Raw genomic sequence first — 11,009 nt, 5'->3', positions numbered from 1 at the left:
TATTATTTTAAAATTAAATATATAAAATAATATCATTTTAATTATTTAAGTATTAAAGGAAAAGTTAAATTATAATTATTTTAAAAAAATATAAAATATTTCTATTAATTTAAAAAATAAATTATATTAATCATTTATTTTTCACTAATCAAACACTAAAAAGTAAGAAAAATAGTATTCTAGAAATTCAATGACAATAAACACAAATGGGTTAATATAAAAATAATTATATAAGTTATACTCAAAATTAAATTTTTGGTGTCTAAATCATTTTTGGTTAAATATAATTGTCTAATATTTTCTCTGTTACACTTTTAGGTACCTATCGTTAAAAAATATCAAGTGAAATTTGTCACGTTCAATTTTTTTTAAATAATATTTTATCTGTTAAAAAATTAAAAAAATAAATTTGACACATGTCACTTTAGAATTTTTTAACGGTAGGCACTTAAAGTGTAACGGAAAAAACATTAGACACTTATTTTTAACAAAACAAATTCTTTATGCACCAAAAAATAAATTTTGAATATTGTTTAGACACTTACAATCCGTTTGGTTCTAAAAAATATAGCTATTTTCATTTTCATTTTCCTCGAAAATAGAAAACGTTGAAGAATGTGTTTATTTGTGAAATTAGAAAATAATTTCTGAAAAATGAAAACAAAAACAAGTGAAAATATGAAAACATAAAAAATGAATTTTCAGTGTTTTAATTAAGATTATTTTGAAAAATTAGAAAATAAGAGAATATGGGACTTAGATTTTTAACTTAACTTAAATGACTTCGAATCCTTCTAACATTTTTTTTAAATTAACAGTATATAAAATTATCAATTTTAAAAAAAAAATCAAAATGGTCCCTGGATTTTTTTTTACATTAATTTTGTAGTATTCTTATATTTAATGTATTTAATATCTTAATATTTTATTATATTTTAAAATTAAATAAGTCCTCAATTTTTTTAAATAATCAATTATGCCCTCAAACTTAGCCAAAAAAACAATTAAGCTCATATATCACATAATTGTTTATCGTGTACTATCATAACAATATCGTGAACTATCACATCAAAATGTTGTAACTTTCGTCGGTCAAAAGGTTAGATTACTTTTTCTTCTTCTTAGTATAAGGATCACATTAAGTGCAAAAAGTGTGTCAGGACTACACTAGTTTTCCCCCCAAAAAGTTTGAGTGTCTTAATTATCACTAAACATATTTTTATTTTGATAACATTTCTATGTGTTTTTGTTTACAACAATATTTTTGTTATTTTTTAAATTTAATTGATGCCTAGACGCATTAAAATTATATTCTTATTAAAAATTAAAATAATTTTTATGTTATGAAATCTCTTACCAATGATAAATAATTTTGTGTTATGAAATTTCTTAACAACTTTATCATTTTATATTTACATAATTCATATGTTAAAATTATGTAATAATTTTTAACAATTATAGTTTTATTTAATTATTTAATAAGTATTTGTTCATTTTTATTTTAAAAAATTAAATATCAAATATATTTTTATCATTTTTATTTCTAGATTCAAATTTTCATTTATATTAATTAAATAATTTTTAATTTTAGAAAATTAAAAATAAAAACTATTAAAACAAAAATAAAAAATAAAAAATATTTTCTAGAATTAAAGTAACCTATTTTTATATTAAGCCAAAATAAATTAATGCGCAGTCTCAAACTAATTACCATTTGATTCGATTAATAAATTATTTAGTTTTTACACATTGGGAAACCCTAGACGTTTCAACAATCATCTTTCAATCTCCAATTCAAAATCCCGTCTTCCGCTGATACATTTTCCCTCTCGTTTCAGTGTTGCTTCCACCCTTCTACGATCAACTCTCATCATTGTCTAACACTGCGCACCTGAAAACCACGAAGATGCTCCACGGTAGTTTTCGGATCTCAAAGCTTTGGCAATCTCCGATATCTCCGCCGTTCAGCTTCCCTCATCGTTTGCTCATCAAATTTGAATTCTCCTCTTTATTTCAAGCTATGGTTCTTCATTTTTTTTCTGTTTGGTTGCCGAGAAGATATAGCGAAATCTCAAGTAGTAATGTGAATGCATTCGATATATGATTTTTTATAGCACCTGCTATATGTGTGAATATATTTATGCGTTCGTGTAATTTTTAGTTTTTTACTCGTTAATCAGGAAATTATTAGCAAAGTATTACGATAATAATATTTGTTGAAGATCATGGCTCTCTAGCTACTTGGATCTGGCTTTAAAAAACTTGAATTGACTCAGTTATTATTGAGTTGAGCTTGAGCAGCTCGAAATATTGACTGGACTTGGGTAGCTCACGATCTTATCAATACTTGAGCGGCTATTGAAAATTTTCAATTTAAACTTGAACACGAGATTAAGTAAAAATAATTGAGTTGAGCATGAAGTCTAGTGCGGAAATCGAGTAACTGAGCTCATTTTTTACTTGCTAAACGACTCTAATTCTGAAACTTGATTAAGTTTTGACTGAGCTTTGAGTCTCTAATTTCTAGTCAAGCTTGAGGTTCTTACAGACTGAGGCTCTGAGCTAGGCTCGATAGAATTGCATCCATAGTTGAAGTATTATAATCTTATATAATTGGGATAAAATTTACCGAAAAAATCTATAACTAGAGGTTTATATTATAGAGTTATGTGTCCATTGGTCATATATTGTCTAGAATGAAAATAGATACTTTGCTGATACTTTGCTGTTTTCCTTTAATCTGTTTTTTATTAAATAATTGTGGAGGTAACAAAATCGTAGGGCTTAAATACTTTGGATGAAGGAAGTAATGAATTTTTTCCTTGACTGGAGCGAAGGTCTGGGACTAAGATTTCTTCAGTGCTTTCGATTGGAAAATCCCCATATGGCAGGTTATTTCAATTTGTTTGTTTAGTTTTTAGTTCGGGGTTAACTTCATATTAATTTCAATTTGAACTTTTATTTTGTTTTTTTATGTTATGTTGTTCAATATGTTTATATCGTGTTTAGGTTGACAGTAGAGAATTTTAGAATCATACTTAATTATCAATGTTTGAAAAGGTGCATCTTTCGCTGAGGTGCAAGGCAATGAGTCCAAAACGTATAATTTTGGATAAGGCGAATTTAATAAGACACTCAAGGCATGCGAATTAGTTTAAATTTTGTTTCTTATATCTGCTTGTTTGTTTTTGTTTTAGGATAAATTATACTATTTTTTCAATTTTTCTAATTTAATCACTGAACATTAGAATTATTACTTTGAATTATTTTATTATTATTTTCGTGTGATGTGGTAGTTTTTTATTATTATTTAATATAAAAATAATTTAAAATATAAAATAAAAACATAAGGTGACTAGATGTCATCGTTGGCTGTCGTCAATCGCCGTAGATAGTGGTCGATTGGTCCCAAATTTCAATGGGTCACTTCGTCACGACTCCCTGAGTATGATTTGCTACTGCCGACTGCCCATGCTGCCGCCGACTGATTCTCCTATGCACACAGTGACTTTATCAATCAAAAGCAAAGAAAGCAGGAGTCAAAACTCATTAGATCTAGGATTTTATTCAAAGCCTTTGTATTTTTACATGGGTTATAAAAAACCGATTGAAATGTAAAGAAAAAAAACTTTTTACTCAACAATCAAAATCAGAACTTAATATTTGAAGGTATTTTATTTTTTTTCTATTTTCATTCTATGCTAGTTCGATGTTTCTAAAAAAAATAATAAGAATTTTGGTTTACCTTGCTGTCGCGGAGGAGGTAGAGATCGGGCTAGGTTGATTGAGGTCGCAGTGCCACCGTGTGTGGTGGCCTGCCTTATGTTTTGGCCCTCTCGACTAAGGAGGGAGGATTAGGTTTGGTTTTCGTTGGGTCTGCTGGCGAGGTGCTTAATGGCGTCGATGCTTATTAATCGGGGGTAAATGGCCACCATTATGTGGCGGCCGGAGCAGCTGATTCTTAGGGGGAAAGGGGCTATCGCTGTGAGTGATAGAAAAGGGAGATAGAGGGTTAGGTTTAAACCATCGGGTAGATTGGGTTTGAAAAAGGGAGATGTGTTTTATTTTGGATTTTGGGAAAATTACACCAAGGTCCTCATACCTTCAGTGTGTTTTGCATTTAGATCACTAAATCATGGAATAATCACGCATAAGTCCTCTAACCTTAAGAATACCATGATATTTTGGTCACTAGTTTATGGGTAAATTCCTTCTTCGGTCCTTGTCTTTAGCAGATGTAGCTTTTAGGTCGAATGTTAGTGGGTAAATCACCTTTAGCTCTCTATATCTTTCCCTTGTTTTAGTGTTTTAGTCACCTAGTACTTCATTTTGATTTTTTTTTCTGGATTTGACATTATGGTTCATTTTATTACAGTTTAATCATTATATACTTTGTTACTTCATTAAACTTTGCCACTGTTTTTATGTACTTTCATTTTAGTCCTATATATTTATGTTTTATTACGATTTTGGGGCTCATATTATCTAATTTTCATGTTTCATGCCTTGAAGTTTGTTTTGTTTATATTTATGATCTCAAATTTACTATGCATTTATTTTTGTCACTATGTTACAAATGAATACGTGGATATTATTTTATATTGTACCATCAAGTATGTTTTATGTATTACGTATTTATTTTACGTATATTATTATGTATTATTTTACGTACATTATTTTATGATATGTATATGTAATATTGTATGTAGAGCCTTGTGTAAATATTATATTTTACATTTTATTATATTTTAGAATATATATTATGTTCTATGTTTAATATCATATTTAGAAAACAAATGTATAGATTTATAAGGTAAAATAGAGTTTAAAAACCTAATTTTTTTTTATTCCATATGTATATTTATAATTTTTCTTTAAATGCTTTAATTTACCATTTTAATTTAATTATATTTCATTTAGTCATTCATATTTAATCATGACATTTTATTTCACCTAAAATCTTCATAAGCATAACTCAACCGATTCATAATTGTATTAAGGGTAGTATTTATTTATTTTAAAATATTAAGAAGGGACGGTCTTAAAGTAACTGGATGTCATTTTCTGATGTTTTAAAATAAATAAATACCCCACTAGAAAAACCTAAAAAATTAATTAAGTTTGAAAGGAAAAGCAAATATTCACTTATTTAAACTTATCTACACAATTCGCCTAATTTTATTAGGGATCAAGTCTCGATATTTTTAAATATTTAAATAACCCTTATCTTTTCTAATCATATAATTTGTTTAATTTGGCTTAATTTTTTTATTTGGTCGAATCAAATTATTTTAATTTCAAATTCTTGAGAGAAATTATTGTATTCCTTTTACTTCAGCTGGAAAGAGAAATATTTGTCCAAGTATTTTAGGGATTATTTTCTCTTTGATTGAAAATATTGAAATATTTTTAAATTTTTCTTTGGAATTTTTCATTCAATAAAAATTGTATGGTTGAATTTGGAATAATGGGATCGTAATTTAAATTTATATATGAATTCTTAGATTTCCACAATTAGAGACAATTTATAATCGATGGGGTACCAATTTTGGGCGTTGTGGGGGTGCTTATCCTTCTCCACATGAATCGATCCTTGAACCCTCTTTTATTTCAAAAAGTATGAATCTCTGTTACACTTTCAAACTGAATTATAAAAAACGTGTCGACAACTTGGCGGATCTGCTGGGGACTTAGTGGATCAAGCCCTAAATCGATTATATATTATCTCTATAGTTGGAAATTGAGAATTCAATTTTATTTAATTCATGATTCTTTTGATTCCTTCCAATTCTTTTATTATTATTCTTTATTATTTTATTTTATATCCTTGTATATTAATGTTTGTATTTGATTGATTTTTAGATATTGAAATTTTGGGATTCGCTTTAGTTCAATTTTTGTGTCGTTGTTTGTCAAAGGTTTGAGAATTTCTCCTCACACACAACACGTGCATTACATAACATAATCTCTATACTCGAGCTCTTCCGTTTTAAGTGGGAGTGAAAGCGACGTCTTTGTGAGAATTTATTCTCCATGTCAGACCTAGCAAGTAGCTTTCGGGCTTCATATGACCTATGTCTTCGTGAGGATTTATTCTCCGTGTCAGGCATAGAGAAATGTGCCCTCTAGAATTGAACTCGATCTGCTTAAGCCTATAATGGGTGAGGATTGAGGGTCTGGCTCGCCTAAAGGGGCACCCGACAAGGACAATTCGAGTACCTTTCTCCTAGAACCAAAACATTGCATGTAGTAAATTGTAGAAACACACCCGATCTAAGACCGTGCTGAAACTCTGTTCGTAGGTACCCAAATAAGTGTACACAAAGGAGAAATGAATCTAACCTTCGCCTTTTAATTTATTCGATAAATTCTTTTTGAATAATTGCATGTGAACTAGAAATTATACGGTAGGGTTTTAATTTCCTCTATGTGTTTCATTCATTGTATTTTATGGTTCATTTACCAGTTGAATTTAATTTTTCATATTTCACTGACATACATTTCATCTCTTTGATTATTATTTTTGCTAACATCTTTTCCATTTCCTATTGCTTTATTTGTGTATAAACATGTTTTTAATACCTAAGGTAATTATCAAAATTAGAAGGTTTTTAAAATGACAATGCCACACGAAGGGATAAATATTTTATCTGCTTTGACATGTGGGGACGTTGTGAGTTCTTTGAAAGTTGTTCTAAGATTATTTGTTTGAAATTAACATATGTTTCATACATATCATGTCATAGAAGGTATTGATTCTTGAGTTAATAGTCCCATTAGAAGGCTTTTAATACGACAATGTCACTCGAAGAGGTAGAATATAAATGCAAAAGCGCCTCAATGGCCGAAGGGTACTCCAGGAAACAACTGAAGAGCTACGTCAAGCTGGAATACATGAAGCTCAAATGATGTAGTAAAACAAGTTTTTCAAAGGTGCTACGACGATGTTGATACAACTAGCCAAAAAGAAATAATTTGTTTGAAGTAATAAAGCAACAATGATAGCCAACATGAGACAGTGGATGATGTCAATCACATATGGTTACTCAACAAATGTATTTCTGGAAAATAAGTCAAAGCGTTGGAATTTTTCCATCAAGCAAGGATAAAAAAAATATTGTTTCCTGCATATTCAATCAAAATTGAAGAAGTCGAGAAGTGTGATATGGTTTGTAGTTTCCATTTGTCTCGATGTATTGAGATATTATGTGTTCTTTGGGAGTTGTTTTATGACGATTACTTTGGAATCAACACCTTCGTTGCATTTGCATTTTTGCTTTTGCATTTACCTTTACACTTAACCTGTTGCTATATGTCCTAACTTGTTTTTTCTATCTTTCTTTTTCTTGCACCATATGGTCATGACATACACAAAAAAGTGTTGATTCTAAGTGGTTACCAATTAAAAGGTTTTCACAATAGACAAGGGGTTTCATGATCAGGTAGGCCACGATACAACTAGGAAATGGCATCTGAAAGAAGTTTCAAGTAAAGTAGAGAGTCGTACGTCCAGAGATCGTATGTTTAATGAAGAGAAAGTGAATTGCAACAAATCAGGGAGCAAATGTCCAAGATGATGGATAGAATAGTTGTGTTGACCAAAGGAAAAAAGACTTCTACGCAAAGAAATAAAGAACTTGACAAGAATAATTCTGTAATACAAAAGGCTACTTTTGAACTAGGTAATCTAAGCGAACTTGAGGATCCACGTGCAATCATTGTCTGCATTAATAAGTTGTCAGGAAGTACAAAGGAAACAGTGACAACGGTAAAATTGCAAGTAAATGTGGATGAAAGGAAACCACATGATCATTTCAAACGGGGTAAATTCGTGTTCACTAAAAATCTAGATGCCACCAAAATACCTGTGAATATGAATATAAATGATAATAGGAATCTAACGGTTCAGTGTTTGAAGCCAGCTTTAAAAACTAATGTTCGCTCAATAGAGACTCACCATATGGATGATCGAAAGAAAGAAGGTAGTGACCTTGACTTTGATCTTGCTCCTATCTCATATGGAGATTTATATAATAAGTTGTTAGAAGCACGAGAAGTGACCCCACACTATGTTTACAACCTCCATATCCGGAGTGGTATGATGCCAATGCCTACTATGAATATCACGCAGGAGCTCAAGGACATTATATCGAAACCTGTGTTGCCTTCAAGCGACGAATTTATTGCCTGCTAGTGTATGGAGTATTGGAATTTGAGAATGAGGGTCAATCGGGTTCAATAGTCGAATTTCTGATCGAGGCAAAGCCGAGTGAGTCTAAGGACAAAAGAATCAGTAAGGGTATCCAAAACGAAGAGTGTCTGTTGAAATATGAAGCCCAAATACTTCAATTGCAAAACAAAAATGACATTCTAAACAAAGAATTGAAAGCCATGCAAGATAGTTTTCAAAGAATCAATCAAACCTTTCAAAATGTTGGGTTAGGCAATACTCCAGAAGAGTGGGCAAAAGAAGCCTCTAAATTAAAGAGTGGTGTCAAACAATGGAAAAGAAATTGTAAAATGCACGAAGAATGAGCTAAGAGGTGCTCTCGTGATATGCACATTGCAGAAAATGAACGTAAAATAATCTTACAAGAGTTGGGGATATGGAAAACAAAGAACGAAATGTTGAGAACAACCCTTACAGACGCAGAAGCATCGTTTCAAAACTACAATCGTAAGAAAAATGTTAAACTAGAAACAAATAGAACCGACAATAAAATAATGACAGAGTTGGTACATGATTATAGAAATCTTGCACGAGAACTTCATGACCGCATCGAGTCTCTTACGAGAGACAATGGTCAATATTGCCTACAGCTTCAAAGGTTAAAATTTTGGATGGAGAAAAAAGACAATGTGATGAATGAGGCGATTACTCAAGCAAGCCACGTGGCTCATAATATGGTCGAATTAGTTGTCTTTGTAAGAGATTTTATGTAGATTGATGGCTCATCACCATATCAAGCTTAGAAGATAACCTGGCTCATGAACGAGATAGAAAAGCTAGGAGCCAAAGCTATTTATTAGTTGTAGTTTGGCTATTTGATGTACTGAAACTGTTTGTGTTCAAAGAAAATCATTTAAGATGGTTACTCTGGATTGACACTTTTTTTTATGCATGCATCACATTTGTATTGATTAATTTTTAAATCATGCATTAAAATATTCATTCATTCAAATACATAAAATAATAAGATAAGGTTTCTGATCATAGTTATATGAGTTCACAATAGTAGCAAGAATTCTTATCATTTGCACGACGATAGAAAATGCCTAAAGAAATAGAGGATAAGTTAGCCAGAATTGATAGAGAACAGAAAGAGATGCAAGAAGAAATGAGGAAAAAGTTGACACAATTGGAAGCTAATATCACAAACTCTCAGCTCGATCTGCTGAGCAAGGTGGAAGAAATCTTTAGGAGGCATGTGACCTCTGGAAAGAGTCTTACTGAAGACCCCACACATCCTCTAGGTTTTACACCTATCCATATTCCTAAACACACCTCTGGGCATCAAGAAATTTAACCACCAGCCTGTTTCACTGTTGAGAGAAGCCACAATATCATACTAGAGCTCCATTCCCCACTGATTATCATGCTACATCTGGGTTGAAACCATAAGTTTTTTTGCTGATAATGAGATCCCTGACCTGAATGATTTAGCTGAGAAGGAAAAATTAACCCAACGATTGAAAAGTATAGAAGAGGTGATAAAATCAAGGGAGATGGTCGGGTCAGTCTATGGGTTGGATGTGAAAAAGCTAAGTTTGGTCCCTGACATGATTTTCCCACCAAAGTTTAAGATTTCAAATTTCGAGAAGTATAATGGGACCACATGCCCTTCATCCCACATTACCATGTATTGTCGTTGGATGGTTGGCTATGTGGAGAATGAGAAGTTGATGATCCACTATTTTCAAGATAGTCTATCTGGACAAACTTCCAAAAGGTATAACCAACTAAAGCATACTCAAATTCGTTCTTGGAAAGACTTAGCTCAAGCCTTTTTGGGTCAATACAAGCACATGACGGCTCTGGCCCCTGATCGAATCATGCTACAAAACATGGAGATGAGACATAACGAGAGCTTCCGATAATATTCGTAATGAATGAGGGACATTGCTTTTCAAGTGCAGCCACCAGTGATAGGAACTACCACCAAGAATTTATATGACATTGTCATGTATGGGGAAATGATCGAAACAACTATAAAGAATGGCAAGATAAGAGGCTCTGACATTATTGTTATCAAGAAAGGAGTCGAGGTCAATACAGTGAGGTCTTATTCAGCTAATCATGGGACCAAACCTTATAGAGTGACCTGAGAGAATACCTTTATTGCTAAAATTTCGGTGACATGTGAAGAGCTTCTCCCAGTCCTAGTTCAGAGGAATCCCGTGACTCCAGTTCAATCTAAACCGAAAGAATCCCCATTTTCTAAGGGGCATGATGCTAATGTAGCATGTAGCTACCACGTGGGAAGCTCGGGGCATACCACTGAGAATTTTAGAGCATTGAAGCGCAAGGTTCAGTATTTAATTGATTCAGGGGCATGGACATTCGATGAATGATGGGGCATTCTGATGCAAATCGAGAAAAATCATTGCAACCACTAGAAACTTTTGATGCACTAGCATATTTCCTTGTTTTAACTTCTAGGATTTTATTCAAAGCGTATGTATTTTTACATGGGTTATAAAAACCTGATTGAAATGTAAAGAAAAAAAAGACTTTTTACTCAGCAAACAAAATCAGAATCTAATATTTGAAGGTATTTTAATTTGTTTTTTTTCTCTATTTTCAATCTATGCTAGTATGATGTTTCTAAAAAAATAATATATAATAATAAGTATTTTAGTTTACCTTGCAGTCGGTGTTTCGTTGGAGTAGTAGTGTCGTCAGGGAGTAGGTAGAGATCGGGCTAGGTTGATTGAGGTCGCAACACCGCCGTGTGTGGTGGTCTGCCTTATTTTTAACCCTCTCGACTAAGGAGGGGACGAGAGGATTA

At 31.7% G+C, this 11,009-nt stretch overlaps 1 protein-coding gene across 1 annotated transcript in view; it reads left to right on the top strand.

Moving 5' to 3' along the window:
• The first annotated feature begins 1,853 nt into the window (after positions 1-1,853).
• Positions 1,854-11,009, top strand: part of LOC120187691 — a 53,694-nt gene continuing 44,538 nt past the window's right edge. Inside the window, exons 1-2 of the mRNA XM_039191349.1 lie at positions 1,854-2,023; positions 2,833-2,891. Of these exons, the coding sequence (XP_039047280.1) occupies positions 1,907-2,023; positions 2,833-2,891 (176 nt within the window). The 5' untranslated portion in view covers positions 1,854-1,906. The remainder of the gene's footprint in view (positions 2,024-2,832; positions 2,892-11,009) is intronic.

Source organism: Hibiscus syriacus, unplaced genomic scaffold (assembly GCF_006381635.1).
Source record: "Hibiscus syriacus cultivar Baekdansim isolate YM2019G1 unplaced genomic scaffold, ASM638163v2 tig00113725_pilon, whole genome shotgun sequence".
In the NCBI taxonomy this organism is placed as follows: Eukaryota; Viridiplantae; Streptophyta; class Magnoliopsida; order Malvales; family Malvaceae; genus Hibiscus; species Hibiscus syriacus.
Note: the sequence above shows the minus strand (reverse complement) of the source record. Positions and strands in the feature narration are given on the sequence as shown.